Here is a 22,423-nt window from a genome sequence, read left to right as displayed (position 1 = left end):
CCAACTGACATCACATCCCTCAGGCGCTTCTCTGAGTCCCCTTTCCCCCCTCTGCTCAGCATTCTCTGTGCAGGGGCCAGGAAGGATAGGCTTGTAGTCATAGACCTCAAAGGTGAGATGCCGAGGGTTTTTCTATTTGCTAGATTGCCAATCAGTGACTATCAAATAGCATTGGTTTCGATTGGACTGATAGTTCCTTCATTTGGAGGGAGTTCCATGTCTCGGACGTGTCTGAGACTTTAGGTCAAGGCAGCAAATATTCTAGGAAGACTCAAGTTCCCAACTCCTGGCCCTCAGCCCAAGGGCCATCTCATTTATCCCTTAGCCCCTTCCCAGAACCAAACGATTCAGGGCTTGTGGGGAGAGGCCAGTTCTGGGCTCTGGCTTCCAGTGCTTGAGGCTAGGGCAACACATGCAGTAGCCCTGGGGGTCTGGGCTTCTTCCTCATCATGTTTGCCCAGTTGCCCTAGTGACTGTGTGACCCTTCTCCCCGCCCTCCACTGCCTGCTGTGGCAGCCTGCACCCACCATATAAATAGAGATGAGGAGCAGCTGGGCTCTCTTGGCAGTCACCATGAGGGCGCTGCTCCTGCTCTGCTGCTGCCTGGCCTCGCTGCTGCTTTCAGGACAAGCAGGTATGCCCCCCTGCACAAATGGCTCCTGTGGGGACCCTGATGTCCCCAAGTTTTTATTGGCATAAGGGGCTGGGCTGATGGCAGAACTTTGCTTCTTATTGGTATCACTGTCCTTCTCACAAGGGCTTGGGACAGAGGATGAGGTGCTAGAGAGAACTGGGGGCCTGTGAGGGGTTCTAAGTAGAAATGAGAGCAGATGGCTCTGAGGTCTGGGCCAGGTTGAGAGAAAGGAGTCTGGTTGGAACATGCTGGAAAGAGGACCCTCAAAGTCAAGCTAGAGGGATCTTCCACCTGGATGTTCTGAGTTACCCCCTTGGTGGGAGATAGGACTGTGTTCTAGCTAGTGATTTAGGTTTGCATGTCCTTGGACAGAGTGAAACACTTAGGCAAATCTGGGAATCATTTTATGAACAGTGGGACGGAATTGGAGTCAGGATAGGGTAGAATTGAACATAAAGTTGAGAATTGGTGATTGTGTTGGAAGCCATTTGACAGAATGCAGAGAGGAACAGAGGAAACCTCCCATGAGGGGCAGGGTCTTCCATCGAGAAGGGGGCTCTGCTCTGCACCGTGGCTTTCCTTTGATACCTCAGCACTTTGTGTGACAGAGGCGGTGGCTTGGGTTGCAGCATGGGGATTATTTATAGGCTGTGGAGGGGACACCCGATCATTTTGCCACCTCTCTTGTTCTTAAGACTCCCAAGGCTGGCTTCCCTTTGGAGATTTTCTGGGGGAGGTGCTCTAAGGTTCCCCCTAGGGATCTAGGACACCCCAGTTTGTCTCCTGTACCAGCACTTAATCTTTGCACATGAGATAGTGAGGTTTGCAGGTCTGGTCTCAGATCTTTAAGGTTCTGTCCCATGAGACTGTGGAGCTACAGAGGCCTAGTGAGAGAACAAGCATCAGGAGGAACAAAAGCCATTCTTTGGGGGTACAAGAGATAAGACGGGGGGCCTTGGGCCATTGAGCTTGCTCCTGGGCCCTGCCCTTGTCTGCCCTTGAGTTAATTTGGTCTGCGGGGCTGTGGTGGCTGGAGTGGTGAGTGTTCCAAGCGGCTGTCAGGTGGCTAAGTATGGAAACAGCCCTGTAATTGGATCCTGAGCTCAAAGCCACTGCCACCCTCTCCCCTTCCCCGCCCCTCCTCTGCTGGGTCCAGCCCCAGCTGCCACCTTGAAGCTTCCACACAGCAGAGTCCCAGGAATTTCTGTCCTTTTAGGGACATCTTTTATTTTCTCTTCATATAGAGGGAACTGGATATCCAGAATATTCCAAAAGCTCTGCTCAGAGCTCTTGCTGTGGGGAAAAGAGGCGTGTGCTTTGTGTGAAGTCTTCTCCAGGCTGTTACTTTCCTGCACCCAGCAGTATGAACCTGTCCGTTAGTGTGCAGACTCTCCTGCCTGCTCCTTCCAGCTCAGTGGCCACTACTCTGCCCAGATGTAGACTGTATACTGTAAGGTGGCTGCTGCTTGAACTTAGTGGGAGGTTACAGGACATCAGATTGTTTCCCCACCCCCTTACAATAGCAATCTTTCCTAGTGATGGATTTCCCCCCAGAATTTGCCATCCTAGTCAGATCATGTCTTTGTGCCTGAACTTCTCTCTCCACTCTTCCTCCTGTCATTTTGCTCTGCCCTGGGGCTGGAAGAAGCAGATGTCTTCTCTAGCCCTATCACCATTTCCAAGGGTAGGAATCCTGGAACACTGTTTTCCCCGTCCCCCTATTACTCCCATGTTTCCTCTAAACTGGGTGGTTGACTCTGAAGCCCCGTTGCCTCTTCTTCCTATTAGGAGACCCAGCATCCCTGTTTCTCTAGCCACCCATCACAAGTACCTACACCAGGACTTGGTACAGCCATGGGCTTCTGTCATCAGATACCTCTGGTCCACCCTTGTCCTGCTGCCCTGAGTTCTTTATAATTACTCAAGGGCTTTCCATGGTCTATGCACCTGGTAGGGATAGAGGTTTCATCAACCCTAAAGATGATTTAATCAATGTTTTCTTGGACAGTGAAGGAGAGGAGAGCCCAGAGAAGTGAAGGGGCGTTTTCAATCAGTGACAGAGGCACATGCATCAATACTGTCAGCACTCCACTGGGGAACTGTGTTCCTGCCCTGCCTGCTTCCTCTGTCAGCTCCTATGGGTGGATGTGAGAAGGGGCAGGGGATGAGGCCACCAGGAAGTTCCTGAGAATGTTGCTTTGGAGCCTTTGACTCCCTGGAGGGTTGGGCAGGGGGTGATGCTAAGAAAGCATTTGTTAGGGATGGAGCCATTGGTGTGGATTGCTAAAGGCTGATTCCTGTTCCTTATCAGGGATTTGGGGGTTTTGTGTCCATTCATTCTCCATCCCCATATACATCTCAGCCCTGGTTTGAAGAACTTTGACTCTTCTCTGTCCCCCCCCCCCACCATCCCAATGGTAAGGGGTTGGTGTATGCTGGGGTTTCCTGTCTATAGGCCTAGGGCAATGTGTCCATGTCACTCCTTGAGGCTGACACTCCTATAAGGCTGGCATATCCAGAAGGAAACTTCCTTCCTTCTTTCTTCCCTCTCTTCTCCCTCCCTTTTCTTTTTGGTTTTTCAAGACAGGGTTTCTCTGTGGCTTTGGAATCTGTTCTGGAACTCACTCTTGTAGACCAGACCAGGCTAACTTCAAACTCACAGAGATCTGTCTGCCTCTGCCTCCTGAGTGCTGGAACTAAAGGCGTGCACCACCAATGCCCTGCTAGGAAACTTCCTTTCTGACTCTTTCACAGGGAAGTTCACCTGCTACTGTCTTCTACTGGGAGGCTTTAAGAGGAGTGAATTCAGGTTTCTTGGAGAGAGAGTTGACCTCAGAGGTCTTTCTAGCTCCCAAAGTGATGTCTCCTGATCTTAGCTTGTAAAAACTGGACAAGCCCAAGTGTATCTTGTCTTCCCATTTTCCATATGGAGTCTGTGAAGTGCTATGCCAGGATATGCTTATGGATGCATCTTTTTGAAACAGTGACACCTTTCCTAGTGCCACGAGAGCTGTAGTTCGAGAAATTCCGATCTTGTCCCATATATGAGACAGCTAGTTCATGGTGAGCTGGAACCAGGATTCAGGCCTCTCTCTTCTTTTCCTGTGCTTTTGCTCACTTATCTCCTGAGGGAGGTGAAGAGAAGGCCAGTTGCAACCAGCTGGCCATTTGGTGCCTGCTTGTGAGTGTAGACTGAGAAGAACTCAACTCCTGTGAACACAAAGGAAGATAAGATGGCTGCTTTTGCTGCCAGCTTGGCCTGAGAGAGTGATGAGGCTGGGTGCTATGCATCTGGTTGGAATGAAGGTACAGCTGGGAGACTGTGACATACAGAACAGGGTCTGTTACTGTGGGAATGGGAACATTCTCTGCTTCTAAGCCAAGTCTAAGCCTGTTGTGTAATGTTGCTCCAGTTTTGGAGCCTGTCTTGGAACTAGCTTTTTAGACCAGGCTGGCCTCAAACTCACAGACATCTGCTTCCCTCTGCCTCCCAAGTGCTGGGATTAAAGGCCATGTGCTACTAACACCTGGCTTGCCTGCTGTTCTTTAAAGTATGATAACTGGAGGAATTTGGGAGACATTTTGGCATGCCTTTGGTCTAGAAGGAAGAGAGAAGACAGCTTCCTCTTCACAGGTATCCTGGGCTGATAAGACACTGTTCCCCTGTCATAATGGAGAGTTGAGAACGTAAGAAGCTGAGGTAGGGTTATTGAGGTGAGTGAATTGAGGAATATCTTTTTTTTTAATGAAATAAATGATATTTACACTTATTAATTAGGGGGGGCATGCATGTGCCACAGCATGAATGTTAGAGGTCAAAGGACAATTTTTGGGTGGCTATCTAATTAAGGTCATCAGGCTTGGCAGCAAGCACCATCACCTGCTGAGCCATTTGCTGACCCCGAGGAGTATTTTATTTTCTTTTTAGATTAAGGAAGATGAAGCTGGATCTTAAGGAAAGCAGGGTTCAAACATGAGGAGATAGCAGAAAGGGAATGTATGTAAAGGGAAGAGGGTGAGCCACCTTCATGCAGTGAAGTGTGGATGGCCTTGCATGGTGGCTGAGGAGGAAGTTCATTCTGTGGACAGGGGTATGTAGTGGGATATTCACTTTGTCTCCTTCTGTGGCACTGACCACGCCCATTGGTAACCATAGAGGACTTGGGAAAATGGACCTGGTAATGTTGATCGGAAGGGGTACGGTTGAGGGAAACTGCCTTTCAGCCACATCTGGAATGTTAGAGAGCATTGATCCTGCAGACTTGTGACTAGGAAGAAGAGGCAGCCCTAACAGAGTTAGGGTTCAAAAAAGCCAGACTTCTCAACCTGAACAGGCTGCAGGAAGCCCTGACAGGCTTCCTTTAGGTCACTGGAGGAACTGCAGGAAAAGGCATCACTTTGTAAGAGAGAACACAGCCTAAATATTCAGTTTGGCCGAGTGTGGCGATATATGACTTTAATTCTAGCACTCGGGAGACAGTGGCAGGTGGCTCTTCCTAGTGAGTTCCAGGCCACAAAGTTCAATTTGGGTCATTTGAGTGCCACAGACCATAGGACATCTGAATGAGGATTAAAAGTGGTTAGAAGGGGCTGGAGAGATGGCTCAAAGGTTAAGAGCACTGGCTGCTCTTCCAGAGAACCTGAGTTCAATTCCCAGCAACCACATGGTGGCTCACAACCATCTGGAATGAGATCTTGTGCTCTCTTCTGGACTGCAGGGATACATGCAGACAGAACACTGTATACATAATAAATAAATCTTAAAAGTGGTTAGAAAGATGAGGTTAGACTGGATATGTTGACACATGCCCATATTCCCAGTACTTGGGAGACAGAGGTAGGAAGATCATGAGTTCAAGGTCATCCTAGGCTAGATAGAGGGTTTCTGTATTACACACACACACACACACACACACACACACAAAAAAAAAAAAAAAAACCAGAGGAAATATGGGACTGGAGTCTAGGGCTATATGAAAATCAGGCCTAGAAATGTAGAGATACAATTCATGTAGTTAAAGAGCAGCAGCGAGGCTGGGAATGGGGGAGCTATTGCAGAGGGAGAAAATAAGACGGGATTAATCTTTGAAGGGCACTGTAATTGAGGAAGAGGATAATAAATAAATGGATTTCAGAAAGATGGGAAGAAATACAAGGGAGAGAGTGGCCTGATGGCCAAGGGAAAGGATATCTCCTAGAGAAAGGGGCAGTCAAGGGGATTATATGTCACAGAGACGTAGGGGATGATGAAGTGTTGATTTTAACAACCGAGGTCACCAGCAGATTATGAGGGCTTTAGGAGTAGTTAGTGATCACACCACAGGGGCAACATATTTAGATGTGGGGACTGAAAGATTAAGTAGGGGGATAAACGACAGTAATGGAATTTGGGGCCAGAAGGCATCGCAGACATGAGGAACTTTCACAATGAGCATGTTTCAGAGCCAGTAGGGAAGGATCCTGTGGAAAGGAAAAGGTTGGGGAGCACAGGGAAGGACTGGGGTTGTGGTTCAGTTAGGAGAGTGATTGCCTAGCATGCATAAGGGTCTGGGTTCGATTCCCTGCTCCACATAATCGTGGGAATGGTGGCAAACACTGCAATGCCAGCACTTGGGGAGTGAAGGTGAGAGAATTAGGAGTTCAGGGTCATTCTGGCTACAGAGTGAGTCAGAGACAGGCTGGACTACATGAGACCCTGACTTCTAAAAACAGAAAGGACAACAAGGAGATGGCAAATGGGGTGTCTAAGACATCAGAATACTCAAGGAGGGCACAAAAGGCTTGAGAGTACTGTGGCTTTGATGAGAAGCATTGGAGAGACCTTGAACAGATATCATGAGTTATAATCAGCCTCAGTGACCCATGTTATCCAAGGAGCTGAACTAGGAAGTATGCCTGTGGGATCCTGCCCTACACTGGGGACTTCTCTAGAACGGTGGTTCTGAACCTTCCCAGTGCTGCACCCCCAACCATAAAATTATTTCATTGCTACTCTATAACTGTAATTTTGTTACTGTCATGAATTGTAACATAAATATTGGAGATGTAGGTTTGCAAAGGGGCCACTTGAGAACCACTGCTCTAGAAGATATGGAAGGTCATAGAATGGGGAGCCAGACAAATCTTCCAAGAGCTCTGTGTAGTTATTCTGAGTTGGAGTTGAAGCCAAGCTAGTCACCACTGTTGAGGGAGAACTGTGAGATGCCTGGAAGAGGAGGCAGGAGGTGAAGTAATAAACCAGCATTTTCATCAGAGTGACTGTGGAGGGGCCTGCCACCTTCAGTCAGAGTGACTTCAGTGGAAAACAAACTTGCCTCAGACTCCATCACCCAGGGTGTGCACTTGATAAATGCCATTGAATCTACTGTGGGTAAAGCACTGTGTCCTGGTCCCATCTGGACTCATTGTTTGTTTGAAGTGAAAACATGGCCCCAGTTACCTAGATGATGATCTTACTACTCTTCATCGTGGGATGAAGACAGACACCTAGGCTCAGGTCTCCCCATTGGTTTTGTCTTGGCTATGAGGCCCATATTCTTCTCATGGACAAGTGGGGGGTGGTGAGCAAGTGGAACACATGGATGGGTAAGTCTTGAGTCCTTTATTCTGCTCGGAGAGCCTGGGCTCCTCAGAATCCCAGCCCTTTCCTCACCTACCTTCTCAGAAAGGCATATGGCTTCAGCTGCCTGTCTTCAGGATGAACCCATGCTGCAGGGCCCCTGTCACTCTGTGGGGTCTCGCTTCTCTGTCAGCAACCATTCTGTCCTTCGCTTCCACTACCTAACATGGTGCAGTCAGGAAAAGCTCCACTCACGTCAGTGGAAGACCAGGACTCAACAGCTTGGATTGTCATGTCTGTGATCACTCTTTGTTTTAGAGGGTTCCAATTTTAGCATCTCCAAGGTGGCATTTCCTCCCGCTTTGGTGAGCAAGGCCTGTGGAACTCTTAATCACAATACAGAGGCAACAGACAGTCCATGAGTTCTGTGTGCAAAAGTGCTGAGCTGTGGAGTGGGCCTTCTTCACCTGCTGCTGAGGGAGAATCCGAGCCACCATCAGCTCAACTGTAACTGGGCTTTGGATTTGTTTAGTGCTCCAGAGATCTCAGCCCCCTGGGTGCATCCCAGCCTGCTGTGCTCAGCAGGAGAAGGTGACAAGCATACTTTAGGTAACAAATAGGACTGTCAGATTCATCTGAGTGTTGGAAACTGGTATCGTTCCTGTAGGCCTGATTGTTGTGTTTCTGTAGGATTGAGGAAACTTCCTCTTCCCCACTTGTCTGACAGGGTTTCCCTGTGTAGCTCTGGCTGTCCTGGAACTCACTCTGTAGACCAGGCTAACCTCGAACTCAGAGAGCTTCCTGCCTCTATTTTCTGAGTGCTAGGATTAAAGGCATATACCACAACACCTGGTGAGGAGTCTTAATCGAGCTGGTTTCTGCCTCTTTCTTTTCCACTCCTGAAGATTGCTTTACTTACAGTCAAGATTCTAGGTCCCTTCCACCTCAGGGGACATGCCTATCACTTGTCAACTTACATATTCACCCTCCCTCCTAGAGCAGCCATTCCTGAGCTGTTCAATTGCAAGATAGAAAAGTTGCACGAAGAATCAGAGTTCAGGTGTCAGAATTAAACCAGAAATACAAGTAATAATGTATTAATTTGATTCATAACCTGAATATAATTAGATAATAAGTAGAATTTAATCAGAATAATAGGGCTGAGAGCTCAACCATTCACACCAGTGCTTTATAGTAAGTAGGCTCTTCACTCCAGTTCTTCCTTGGCTAGTATGGAGGGAGGGCTGCTTTCAGTTGCCCTGGGGTGAGTAAGCCCACAGCCAGATTCTGAGGACACCAAGAAGACATTGATGCCAGTGGGAGACATTCTGGAAGTCTGCCTTTCCTGAGATGGTGTTGTGAGGGGTTCAGCAGGGTGGCCATCAATGAGGCCAGAAGTATTTTATGGGACACTATCTTAGTAAGGGTGGGAATCCTGGCTCTCTGGAAGGGTTGTAGGGAATAAGAAAGGGCTTTTCTCTTTCTGATCCTTCCCCAGGCTCTTCTTTGCACAACCTCCTTGAAAGTTCTTGCTTCCCCCCTCAGTTTGGAGTATGCTACTACTGTGTGAGTGTGGGCTATGTCTGGCCTTTGGCTGTAGGAGAAGGGTCATTAGAGACCTGCAGGATTTGGGTGCAGTCTTCCCTGGAAAGCTTCCTTCAGTTCAGGAGTCTGAGGTGGCTTTTGGTCAGGATATAATCACAAGTGTGAGCAAAAAATGACTGAATTCTCTGGAAACTTGAGTGAGTACAAGGACTGGGAGTATTTTACCCCAAGGAGCTCGGAGAGCTGAGGCAGATGTAGGGTCTCAACTCTTTCAGACCCTTCTCAGGACCTTCAAGGTCCTGGCTGAGCCACATGGTACAGGCAGAAATGGACTGTGTCTCTGCCCTAAAGAGCTGACCTTCTATTTGGAGAGATGACTTGCACTGTAAAAAAAAAATGTAACTAACACCCCCTGCAGCCTACACTCCGGTTGGAGTACAGAGGATAGTTGGGAAGGTCGGCTCCGAGGAGGGAGTCAGCCACAATTGTAGGAAGGAACAATTAGGACATCAACTTCTAGAGGGCAAGAGTGTAAGGAGTTCGGTTTTTCTGCCTGCCGCCACCAGGTCTTGTCCTGCCGCCACGCCAGCCCCAAATAACGCGCTGAGACTCTGTATTTGATACAATACTGTTGGCCTGGTTACTTGTTTCTTATCAGCTAGCTCTGCCTTAATTATTAACCCATTTCTGCTGATCTATGTATTTCTCTTACCGGGGAGCTGGCGGCATACTGCTTTCTCCAGACTCTCCATCTTGGCTCCTCCTCACTACTTCCTATTTCCTCCTTTTCTCCTAGTCCCTCCTATCTTCCTTTCCTATTGGCCAACAGTGCTTTATTATTAACCAGTATGAGAAACATACAAAATGACATCTCCCATCACAAGAGTGTGGGCTTTTATTATTTCTCTTACGTAGTAAATAAGTAGGTTTTGTTGTTGTTGTTTGTATGTTGAGATAGGGTTTCTCTGTGTCTCCCTGGCCATCCTGGAACTCACTCTGTAGACCAGACTGGCCTCAAACTTAGAGAGCCACCTGCCTCTGCCTCCCGAGTGCTGAGATTAAAGGTGTGTGCCACCACTGCCGGGCTTTGTTGTTGTTTGCCTCTATGATTGTTTTTTTTTTTGATACAGAGTTTCTCTGTATTGCTTTGGAGCCTGTCCTGGAACTTGCTCTATAGACCAGGCTGGCCTCAAACTCACAGAGATCCACCTGCCTCTGCCTCCCCAGTGCTGGGATCAAAGGTGTGTGTCACCAATGCCTGGCTATAGTTTTTCTTTCAAGGAAAATCCCAGAAATAAACAATTGATAAATTTTTTTTATGCATATAAAGTATTTTTTATTTAATTTTATATAACAAAGTCCACAATTGATAAATTTTAAATGACTTTTTTTTCTTTTTGAAATAGAGTCTCACTATATAATTTGGCCTAGCTGGTCTGGAACTCACAGAGATCTACCTGCTTCTGTCTCCCCAGAGTTAGGATTAAAGGCACTGATCTACCCACCACTATTTCATTTTCCATAGAGTATATTGTTCTAGCTTATTATTACTCTGTTACTCTTTCACTGTGCCCCCATCCTCTTACAGTATTGGGGATTGAACCTAGGGTCTCATGCATGCTGGGACATACCCTGCCACTGAACTAGATCCTCAGTTCACTGTACCTAATTTAAAATTTTATTAAATTTATTTATCTCTCTGTGTTTGCACACATGTGCATACATGCTTTGGTGCATGTGTAGCGGTCAGGCTAACTTGTGTGAGTTAGTCCCCTTCTAGAGTTCTGGGGGTCAAACTCAGGGTATCCAGGCTTGGCAGCAAACATCCTTTCCTACTGAGCCATCTGGCTGCCATTCCGTCTTCCTCTTCTTGAGGCAGGGTCTCAGGAAGCTCAGCCTGGCCTCAAGTTCACTATGTATCCTAGGATGGCTTTGAACTCCTGATCATCTGCCTCTCTCTCCCAAGTGCTGGAATCATATGTGTGCATGAGCACGCCTGGTTTTATGTGATGCCAAGGATGGAACCCAAGGCTTTTGTTCATGCAAGGCAAGTATTTTATCAAGTGAGCTACATCTCCAAGCCATCACTGTACTTAATTTGTAAACTATATGGGGCCAGTGAGATGATTCAGCAAGGAAAGTCATTTGCTGCCAAGCTTGCTAACCTGAGTTTCACCCCCATAACTCACATGGTAGAAGGACAAAACTAACTCCTGTAAAGATACCATGGCATGTGTGTATCCTTCTCACCAGCAAATAAATAAATAGATAAAACTTAAAATGAATTATAGGTATGCATGTACAGGAAAAAAAAATCTATATAGAATTCAACATGATGTGGTTTCAGGCCTCTACTGGGGCCCTGGGAACATAGTCTCTGCCAGCCCAGGGGGACAGTCATACTGCACTACTAATCCTTAGCATGGAGCTTGGATCACTGAAGACATTTAATAATGTCTAATGAATGAGCAGATGATTTGTGTAAGCAGAGCTATCTGCAGGCATGGGGGAAGCTCTGAGTTTTGCACTAGCAGGAACAGGATAAGAGTCACACTGGCTAGAATGGGAAGCTCATGTTCAGGGGAGACCAGGCCACACTGATGGGTTGGAGCCAGTTGGGAAGGGCCTTGAATGCTGTCTCCTTAGCCTGCTCTTCCTTTGACTAGATCCACCCCCTTCTCCTCTCTCAGATATTTTTGGATCCTTCTAGAGCCCGGACAGCACTCTGAGTTCAAACAGGTGCAGGCAAAGCCTGGCCTGGAGTTCGGTGCTTACAGGAAGTGGGTTGTGCTGGGAGCTCAGCCCAGAACCAAGCCAGGGGAGAGCCCTGGAGCTTGCTTGGGAGTCCCCTCCTTCCTTTCCTCCTCCAGCAGGCTACTGCCAAATGGCAGCCCCTGGTCCTCCTCCAAGTGGCCATTGGGTTAGAACCTGGCTTCTCAGTCAACTCCAATAGAATTTTCCCTAGATGGCAATAGGTAAAAGTTTGACCGACAAAGCCAGACCTTTGCCCCCCCCCCCTCTTCCTCTCCCTTTCTTCTTTCCATTAACAGTGCCTCTCCTGTCTGTCTTGAACTCACAGTCCTTCTTCCTTACCCTCCTAAATGCTGGGATTATAAACACATGCCACCACACTCATCTTGTACCTGTTTCTTTACTACTAATTGTGCATAATAATACTTGAACTATTGACAACATGGGGGCTATGTGATTAAAGAAAGAAAAAGGGAACTGGGGAAAATAGTTCAGTTGGTGAAGTACTTGCCTAACAATTACAACTGGTCTTCATCCCTAGCACTACCTAAAATGGTCATGGTGGTGTGTGCCTGTAATAACAGCACTTGGGAGGTAGACAAAGAGGGACCAGAAGCTCAAGGTCATCCTACTTTCCTGGGATATACAGTGAGTTCGAGGCCGGGCTGGGATACATAGACTCTGTCTCAAAAAAAAAAAAAGTCTATCAGATGCTTAAAATATTCTTTGAGCCAGGCATGGTGGCACGTACCTTTAATCCCATCCCTCAGAGGCAGAGGCAGGTATATCTCTGTGAGTTAGAGGCCAGCCTGGTCTACATAGTTCCAGGACAGCCAGGGCTACATAGTGAGACTTGTTCTTTGATACTAGACATTAGATGCTTTTTAACGCTAATGTTAACAGGCTGTGACAGCATCAGAGCATTTTCACTGGTGACATGTGCTGCCAGTTTCATCAGATATCATGGGACAAGAACAAGTAAGGGATCTATCAGCATTTCACTCCCACTTGGGCTGTTAATATCTTTGGGATTCTCTGTCCTCAAAGAGCTTACAAACCAGGAGAGGGGGTAGTCCATACTCATGAGATGAACAGAGAACCATATAAGGTAGATGGAATCAGGGGCTAAAAATAAGTAGCCAGAGAGAGCAGGGAAGGGGGAACACTTGTCAGACAGGCTTTGTAGCTGGGAGGGGGCGCCCAAACTGGGTTTCAAAGCATGTGGATGCCAGGGACTGTAGGGGGTGGGACTGGGGCTTGGGACTAGTGAAATCTCATCTGGCTTAGTGTGGGAGAATGTTTGGCAGATTTCCGAGGGCCAGGCTTAGGTGTTGGTTCCCATGTCATTTTCCTGTGGTTGCCATAACAAGTCACCCCAACTTGATGGCTTAAAATATTATAAATGGCTGGTTATGGGGGTGTACATCTTTAACCCCATCATTTAGGAGATAGAAGTTGGTAGATATCTGTGAGTTCAAGGCCAGCCTGGTCTACAGTGAGAACCTGTCTCATGAAACCAAACCAAACCCATAAATGTATTCTTGCTCAGTTCTAGAGGCTAGAAATCCAAAATCAAGGCATTGGTAGGCTATACTTCTGAAGGCCCTTGTGGAGGGAGCTTCTGTGCCTTTTCTAGCTTCTTGTAACTGCCAGTAATCCTTGGTGTTCCTGGCTTCCAGCCTCACCTCTTCAATCTCATCTCTGCCCCCCATGGCCTCTGACCCTATCTGACATTCTCTGTTTTTCCTCATCATATAAAGATATTAAACACACAGGACTTAGGGCTCACCCTAATTCACATGATCTCATCTTAGCTAATTACATCTACAAAAATCACATTTTAAAATAAGATCACATTCTCATGTCATGGTGGACACATAGGTTGAGTGCATACCATTCAACCCACTATAGTTTCATAGCTGTAAACCTTAGGATGCCTAGTAGTTGCTACCTCAAAATGTTTAGTTCTTATGTCCCTTGGGCAACAGTCTTCTGCTGGGCAGAGGGGCACCTATTTTCTTAGCCCTATTCCTCCTGTGGCCCCCATGATGATCTGATGGCTAATTTGGAACTCTGCTGACACACCCAAGGGAAACATGTTAAATGAATGATTGGACAGCTGGATGGAGCGGAGAATTCTAGGAGCAGCTGCCCAGCTTGTAAGGGTGCTGGGCTGGGGAGTAGGGAGGGAGGGTGACTACGTATGCCTCAGCTGTGGAACAAGTTAGAGGTGGAAGATCCTGGGGAAGGGAGATCCCATTCTGGATGGCTAGTAGTAGAAAGAGCAAGGACCCAGAAGTTGGAAATCTGTGCACAGCATACTGTCCTCCTGATCTCAGCTCCAGTGAGTCCAGTGAGGCATATGTTGGAAGTGGAAGCCTTTCCAGATCTTTTGTAGAAGCTTCTCAGAATAAACTTCTGAAGGATCACCCTGTGAGCCCCATTCCCACAGACCTCCCAGCAGCGGATGTTCCCTACTAGATGAGTAGGGTAGCTGGGGCTCCTTGTAGTGGGTAGCAGGAGTGCCCAGTCTGACTCTGGGCATCTAGGCAGTTCTAGAAGCTGGGCACTGTGGCATATCCTGGTTCTGGAAGAAGCAGGGTCAAGAGATTACTCTCAACCTTTGTCTAGTATGTCAGACCTTTTCAGAAATGTTCATCAGTGAGTACTAAAGAGATTGCTCAGTAGTTAAGAAAACTTGCTGCTTTCTCAGAGGACCTGGATTTGTGTTCCAGCACCCACATCAGATGGCTTGCAACTGCCTGTAATTCCAGCTCCAGGGGATCTGGTGACATTTTTCTGGCCTATTCAGGTGCCCACATCCTCATAGTACATGTGCATGCTCTCTCTCTGTCTCTCTCTCTCTGTCTCTCTCTCTCTCTCTCTTTCTCTCTCTCTCTCTCTCACACACACACGCACACACACGCACACACACACACAATTTTTTTTTAAGAGCAACAACAACAACAGAATGTTCATCAGTGACCACAAGGCCTAGTTCAAGGAGCTCCTGGTCTCCCCTGTGTGCTCTGCTCTGTCCCGCTGTCTCCTATCTCTTAACCACAATCACTGCTCCCCTCACACACTTGGCGTGTCTCCTGTGGTGTCTGTCCCCAAATAACCTCACATCTCAAGAGCAACTGCTCAGAGTCTATGTTGTCCACAGTCCCTTCTCAGGCATGGAGACTGATGCTGGGTGCTAGTTCTGGCTTCCTGATTGCTCATCTTTCCCTCTAATCAGATCCTAAGGTCTTTAAGGGGAGGAGATTTTGTTCAGCAATTTAGTTCACTTGGTTATTACATGGTAAGGTAAGAAAGCAGCTTTTCCAGGGCCCTTCAATTATATGAGAACTAGGCCTGGAGAGATTAAGTACTGGATCAGGACAAGGCTCAATTGTACTTCTCTTGTCTTATGGAACTATTATGCTACCAAGTTAAAAAAAAAAAGTCTTTCATTTTTGCCATCATTTATCCCATTTTCCATCTGAATATCTGTTTTTCATCCATCCATTTTGTATTCATCCACACAAACAGCTATTTTGGGTGCTAAGGAATCAAATTCCAACCAATGAGAAACAGCACAAATAATGCAATGTATTAGAAAACAGTAGATGCAGTGAAGAAAAATAAAAGTAGGGAGAGAAAAAAAGCAAGGTTAAGTGGGAGATGATCTTCGTGGGGTAGCTGGAATAAGCCTCACATAGATGTCAATGTCAGAAGAAAATTGTCTGGGAAGAGCACGCTCAGAAGAGGGAACATGAAGCACAATGTGCCAGGAGGGACGATGGGGTGGCCCAAGAAGAGCATGAGGTCTCCCATGTCTGGACAAAGTAGTCAGGGTGGTCAGGGTGGTATGGAGAAGAGGTGAGGTCACATGAAGCAGGGCAGAGGGTGTGGTCCTCTGGGTCACTGTAGAGCATACGCTCTTCCTTTGCATAAGACAGGGACAACTGGAGGGGGTGCACTGAGGAGGGGCATCACTCTGCTCCGGCTGTGTAGAGCACACAGGGGCACGGGATGGGGTGGCTGTGTGCTGTGTGGCCCTTTTTTAGATAGCCCTGAGAAACACTGGCCAGGAAAGGAGACTTATTGTCACATGCTCTCTGTGTATTCATCAGGTGTTCATAGTCCATAGTGCAAGGATAGCTGCTAAGTCTCAGTTAAACACCTGCCAGCTCCCTGGGGGGGAAGGTGACAGGTACTTCAGGAAGTAGGGTTGAGGGTTGTGGGGGGATTCCTAGGGGATTAGCCTCAAGGCTGACCTCTTAGTATGAGCAGGAATTGGCCCTGGGATGGGGACTGACACTGAGATAGGCATTTGGGAGACTGGATAGAAAGTCAGGCTGGGTGAAGGTGATTGAATAATAAACAGCTCTTCAGGCATGGATGACGTAAATCTAAAGAGGTATTGGGCACGGGCCCTGTCCTGGAGATGTCAACCTGGAGACAGGTCACTACCACAGGGAACAGAGGCTGGGTCTTGTATTACTCAGTAAAGATCAGTATGGACTTGAGTGAATTGAGGTCAGAGACAGAGATCCATGTGGCCTTAAGTGATACAAACCAGGAGACATTGTGAGGGGTGTGGTAGGAGACATGGCTAGCAAAAGGGAACAGGTAAGCCTGGGACCTGTAGGAAAGCAGGAGCGAGTTCCAGGCATAAAGGCCATCATGATACCTATTATGAACTAGATTGTGACCCCTAAAAGACACGTTTAAGTCCTAACCCAAGTAGTTGTTTTGTGCAAGTTGAGTTCCTAGGAGAAGTTGAGTTCCATGTCTAGCACTGTGGCGTCCCTTTGGGAAGAGAAGGAGGAGAAGGTTATCGGAGGATGGATACAGAAACTGAAAGAGACAAATATAAGTAAGTCAGGTATTGTCAGGGAGGCAAAATAGCCATAGGGCTCAAAGTCTTTGCCAAACTGAAGTCTTTGCTTCAAGCTCTGACGTTTGGAACTGTGAGAGAATGGATTTTTATTCCATTCCTTTCTTTTTTTAAGATTTATTTTTACTTTTTAAGTTTTTGGTTTTTTGAGACAGGATTTCTCTGTGTAACAGCCCAAGCTGTTCTAGAATTTGCTTTGTAGACCAGGTTGGCCTCGAACTCACAGAGATCTGCCTGCCTCTGCCTTCCTAGTGCTGGGATTAAAGGCGCACAGCACCATCTCCTGGCTTGTTTTTATTTTTATTTGTGTGTGTGTGTGTGTGTGTGTGTGATTGTATTCTATGTGTGTATAAAGAAGAAGAACCTGTCAGATCCCCAGTGCGATAGTTGTAGGCAGTTGTAAGCTGCATTGTGGGTGCTGGGAACTGACCTCAGGTTCTGTCTGGAACAGAAGCAAGAACTCATAATCACACAGCCATTTCCACAGCCCTCCTTTTCTCCTTTTCCTCTCTGTTTAGATAGTGCCTCAAATAGCCCTTGCTGGTCTGGAACTCACTATATAGCCAAGAATGAGGATGAGCTTGAATTTCTGATCCTTCTGCCTCTGCCTTGAATGCAGGATTACAGATATGTGCCAAAACTCCTGATTTTAGGCAGCATTGTAGATTAAATCCAGAACATCATGCATTCTAAGCAAGCATGCTACCAACTGAGTTACATCACCACCCCCTGGATTTCTGCCCTTGGAAGCTGCTAAGTTTGTGGTACTTTGTTTTGGTGGCTTTAGGAACTAATGCAAGACTGTGTTGAGGCTTTGGTGTAGGGATTTGGCCCAGGTACAGTATAGACTGAGAGAACCATAATGGCAGGTTTGTGCTATAACCTGGTGTTATAGCCTGTTGAGCCCTTCAAACACAGCGGTGTGGCCCCCAGCACTGGCCAGGGAGGGTCAGCCTGGGTCAGGGAATGTAGAATGTGCACTTGCTTTAACCCTCCCCTTGGATTTGAGGTTCCTCCTCTAGAATGAGCCCCATAGGAACTAGGGATTATATGGCTTTCTGTGGCTCTCTGTGTGGCCACAGACTGCCCAACAAAATGTATGTAATGGCATAAGTGCTCCCTGGTCTGGTATTTGAATAAGTGAGGTGGGGTGCTCAGAGTTCAGGTTCTTAGTGACACCTAAAGTCACCAGAGAAGGAAGCTGTTTTCAGATTGATCTGCCTGTACTGACTTCTGAAGGGTTAAGTCTACAGAGGGAGTCTTAATGGAAGGCATCTGAGGGGCATGTTACAAGGTGCCTGTCCTAGGTGTCTGAGGCTCTGGATTTAGGCCTCTAGGGGAAAATCTCAGATTTCTGGAGTGGTCTGCCTTAGAAGGCCTGAGTATGTTAGACTTGTTTGCCAATGATATTCCAGGGTCTGGAAGGAGAATTCAGGATAATGGTTGAATTTACTCGAGAGCAGAGTTTTGTTTTGTTTTCAAGATAGGATTTCCCTATATAATAGCCCTGACTGTCCTGGAACTCACTTTGTAGACCAGGCTGGCCTCAAACTCAGAGATTCACCTGTGTCTTCCTCCAGAGTGCTGGGATTAAAGGTGTGTACCACCACTCCCAGTGAGCAAAGGTTCTTAACTCACAGGAGCAACTCCTTTGAGGGGTTGAATGACTTTCACAGGGGTTGGTTGTCCAAGATGATTGGAAAACAGATATTTCATTATGATCCCTAAGAGCAGTAAAATCACAGTTATGAACTAGCAATGAAAATAATATGGTTGGGGTCATGATAACTTGAGGAACTGTATGAAAGGGTCGCAGCTTTAGGAAGGTTGAGAACCACCACTCTGTAGGCTCTGAGTTTGTCCTGTCCAGGCAGCATCAACATCAGGGTTGTTCCCTTCCACCTCTTCTGACAATGACTAGAGAGACCATATCTACAATCTTCTTGTGATCTTGGGAATTCCAAAGACTTCACAGTGAAGGTTGGTGGCTTTACTCAGGCTAGCAACCAAATCCCTCCTAAAATCTCCAAATGAAATTGTGCCTCAAACCTGCTCTAAATTTTTCTGGCTTCTTAGGAAGACAAATAGGGGAGTGGGTGGGCAAGCCTCAGAAAGAGAGTGAAACATGGGCATGAAAGGTTAGTAGAATTATTAGGTAGGGGGCTGTGTGTGAAGACAGGTCAGAAGAATTTGTGCTCAGTCCTAGCTTATACTTGCTTTCTGGGGGGACCTCAGCACCCCCTTTTCCTTCCCTGGACTTGGTATCTCCATGTGTGAAATACGAGTTGAACTAATTAACATAATTTTCCTTCTGTTCTAGACATCTCTATTGTAAAAATAACCATAAAGCTAAAAAACAATGTATTTATTATTATATAATAAATAATGTAATACCAAAAAAAAAAAAAGCTAAAAATCAAGATGTGGGGGTATGGATGTAAGGGTCCAGATGTGGAACTCTCCTGTCATGGATCTTGGGGATGTTCTCAGGGGAGAAAGTGGAATGCCTGGTCGAATAGCAGTTTTTCTATAAGGGTCTATAGGCTAGGGCATAATAGCTATTCCATTGCTGACCCAGCCTCTGTCTTTGGTTTGCCCTTCCTCCTTCACTCACTATGAACAAACATTGGAACTGGCAGCTTTTATGGCCATTGGGAGTGAGAGCTGCTAAGGTTATCCTGCTGGCACTAGGTAGCAGTGTTGGTACTGCTGGGTGCTGTTTGCCTGGTGTTCTAGGTATGGCAGTTCCTCTCATCTGAGCTGTTGAGGAAGTTGGTTGACTATGGTCGGTTTCACAGGCTGGCATATGAAGTGCTTCAAAACCCTGCAAACATTAGCTCTGATTTTACTTGAGCAGCTCACACAACTCCTACTAAGTGTGAGCTCTCATTGTGCTGGCTCTGTCTCTGAGGCAAAGGCCTCACCCCCCAAGGTCTCAAGGACTGTAGGTAGCATTCTTGAAGGGTTTATTATTTTGAAGGACCCTTAGATTTTTGTTTGTTTTGGTTTTGATTTTTGTTTGTGTGCTTTGTTTTGCTTTTGGAAGGACTTCCATCCATTCTCAGATAGCTCTTATGATGGATCTGTGTGCTTATGTGATTTGCACTAGGGGTGGTGTAGGCATGGTTGCCTCACTTCATTGGCTTCATGGAAAGATCTGAAATGTATGGAGGACTCTGTATAGCCTCAGATGTTTCTAGATGAGTCGAGGTTGATGGAGTAGTGATCATAGGAATGACCATTAGGCTCATCAGAATGAACTCTTGGCCTCTGGAAAGCTGAAAGCTCCAGTTCCTTCATGTTCCTGGACCAGCTGGAGCTATAAGAGACTACCAGTATTTAGTCAAGTGGTGGTGGCACACACCCATAATTCCAGCACCAGGGAGGCAGAGAGGCAGATCGTTGAGTTTGAGGTAGCCTGGTTGAGGTAGCAAGCAAACAAAGACCCAACAAATCTCATAGGATTCCCCCTTAGCTCTTGTGGATGGAGAGAAGCCCTGAGTGGAAAGACCTTCCCTGGCCTGGTGAGTGAGCTCCCAGACCCAGGGGGTCTAAAGGAGTAGAGTGAGGGGCAAGCCTGTGCCCTTTTGTCCAGAGCTGGTTCTATTTTAGCCACTTAGCTTGTTCTTCTAGGAAATAATAAATGTCACATCATTTGTTGAATGCTTTTTTTTAAACTTTCTTTTTTATATTCTTTGTGTCTTTCACATCATTCATCCCGATCCCACCCATTTCTCATCCCCTTACATCTGCCCTCTGCCCCAGCAACCCCCCCCCAAATAAAACAATAAAATTAAGATAAAAAAGGAACAAGAAGGGGAAAAATCTCATCATAGAAGTTGCGGTGTGACATAGCGAGACTTGCAGTAAACCCCTTTACTCATACATGTAGGCGTTCATTGAGAAGAATCACTGGTTTGGGTCAAGGCTGCTGGTCTCTGCTACGCTAATGACACTGGGCCCTCACTGGGACTCTTCCTGGACATCCTGTTGCTGCCCTGGGTCCACAGGACTGCCCCCTACCACCTGTGCTCCAGCAGGTAGTTGAAGGGGCTTGTCAAAGCAGGGTGCTATGCTCTCTGTTTTGTAAATGTGTAAAGGCTGCTGCTGAATGGTGCAATAGTAAAGTCCAGAAAGACTACTCTTTTGGCTTAAGGGTCAGAAGCCTTCTCAGCCTGTGAGGCGAGGCCAGGGAAAGCTTTGGCTCAGGCCCAGGCTGGGAAGACCCAGTTCCTAAGTGGAGAATCAAGCTGACTTCTCCAGCCTCCTTGGGTGGGGAAAGAGGCAGCACTAGTCTTGCTGCCCCTGTCGCTGCTGAGCCTCAGTGACCATCCCAAGACGTCTACAGGGAATTGCCCTCCTTTGGCTCCCACTGGGGATCTCCTTCTGGCACACAAAAGTTAAACCGTCAGTTCCCCCAGCATCCTTCCCTACAGATTCAGCTCCCTCAAGCTGGGAGGTGGGGAGATATGGTAGCCAGACATCTGCCTCAGTCTTTCTTGGACTCTACCCATTTTCCTTCCTTGCCCTGGCCTGCCAGCTTAGTTCTTCCAGAGTGAGGACATCACTCCCCAGTGACTGTTGTGAGGATTTTTGTGCTGATCTCTGGAAACACAGTTTCAACAGAGTATTCCCTTCTGTCAATTCACTAGGAGATAGCATGACTTAATTCTTTTTTTTTTTTTTTTTTTTTTTTTTTTTTTTTTTTTTTTGAGACAGAGTCTCACGTAGCACAGGCTGGCCTCAGACTCAATGACTTTAAACTTTGGATTCTCTTGTTTCTGCTTCCCAAGTGCTGGGATTATAGTCACTGAACACCACGTTTAGTTCTTGAAGTTCTGGAGTTTGGACGCAGGGCTTGTCTGTGGGGCCAGCACTCTGAGCTACATTCCCAGCTCAGGACTTAATATTGTGCTTCTCTTAGAGATATTGGCTTTTCCAAATTCATGAGCAAGCTAGGTGTGGTAGCACATGCTCATAGCACCATCACTCAGGCTAAAGCAGAAAGACTTGTGATTTGAGGCCAGGCTGGGTTATATAGAACCAAACAAGCAGGAATTATATAGCAGGACCTTGACTTTAAACAAACAAACATCTGGGCCTACTGATGCATGCCTGTGATTCTAGCACTTGGGAGGTGTAGGCAAAAGGATTAAGAGTTTAATACTTGGCTCCATAATGAGTTTGAAGCCAGGCCAGGCTATGGAGCTTATTTAAAACAAACAACGACCAGCCCATTGACCAGACAAACAAAACATAAATGAACAGACATTATCCACACTGATGAACCCTCCTGGAATCTAGCACAAAAACCTATATATATCTACCAATGGTCATGGGATTTATAACAATTTCTCTAATTCATAGGAATTCTCTGTACTCTATAGTTAAAAATAAATGTGTTGAGGACTTTTACTCTTTTCAAAAAGAGAAGTGGTGGGCAGAGAAGTCCCTGTTCCAAAACAAACATAACTCCTGTCGTTGGTTTAGCGGGGGGGGGGGGGGGGGGGTTGAGGTTGACTTGGCACAGGGATGATTTAGAGACAGCAGGGACCCGGTTTTAGAAGCAGATCCTGCCAACGATTCCTGTGGCCCCAAGGCAGGTACTTTCAGAGTTTTGCTTAGAGAAATTAGAGTGTTGGTCACTGAGATGGTTTCTCTATGATTGCTGCCTTTGCTGTTGTGTCCTGTTCCCTTGATGAATCATTTGGGGGCTTGAGTCCAGCTAGGGACAAGCTGTACTGGTGGGATTAGCCTTGACTTTGGAGACTTGGCCACAAAGTCAAAGGAAACCTCCACTGCTTCTTCTGTGGGACCCTGTCTCCCTTATCTGGAGGAAGGGCTAAAGGCCAAAGAATGGCTGGAGAGTGTTCCTGGTCCTGGAAGGATGTAGACAACCCTTGTTCTGGCAGACACTTCTCTGTTGAAACCCTGTATAGACTCAGCTGTCAGCCACATTGTTTGATGAAGACTGCCTGAGAAGCTGAAGAGGGAACTCTGGATGGTTCACTGCAGTATAAGGTACAATAAAGGAACAAGTGATCCGAGC

General features: G+C 46.8%; 1 protein-coding gene across 1 annotated transcript in view; it reads left to right on the top strand.

Moving 5' to 3' along the window:
* Positions 1–558: 558 nt before the first annotated feature.
* Positions 559–22,423, top strand: part of Srl (sarcalumenin) — a 42,493-nt gene continuing 20,628 nt past the window's right edge. The window contains exon 1 of the mRNA XM_051181318.1: positions 559–634. Coding sequence (XP_051037275.1) covers positions 574–634 — 61 coding nt within the window. The 5' untranslated portion in view covers positions 559–573. The remainder of the gene's footprint in view (positions 635–22,423) is intronic.

The sequence above is a fragment of the Phodopus roborovskii genome, unplaced genomic scaffold, assembly GCF_943737965.1.
Source record: "Phodopus roborovskii unplaced genomic scaffold, PHOROB, whole genome shotgun sequence".
Classification (NCBI taxonomy): domain Eukaryota; kingdom Metazoa; phylum Chordata; class Mammalia; order Rodentia; family Cricetidae; genus Phodopus; species Phodopus roborovskii.
The sequence above is the reverse complement of the archived record's forward strand: the minus strand, read 5'-3'. Positions and strand labels throughout refer to the sequence as shown.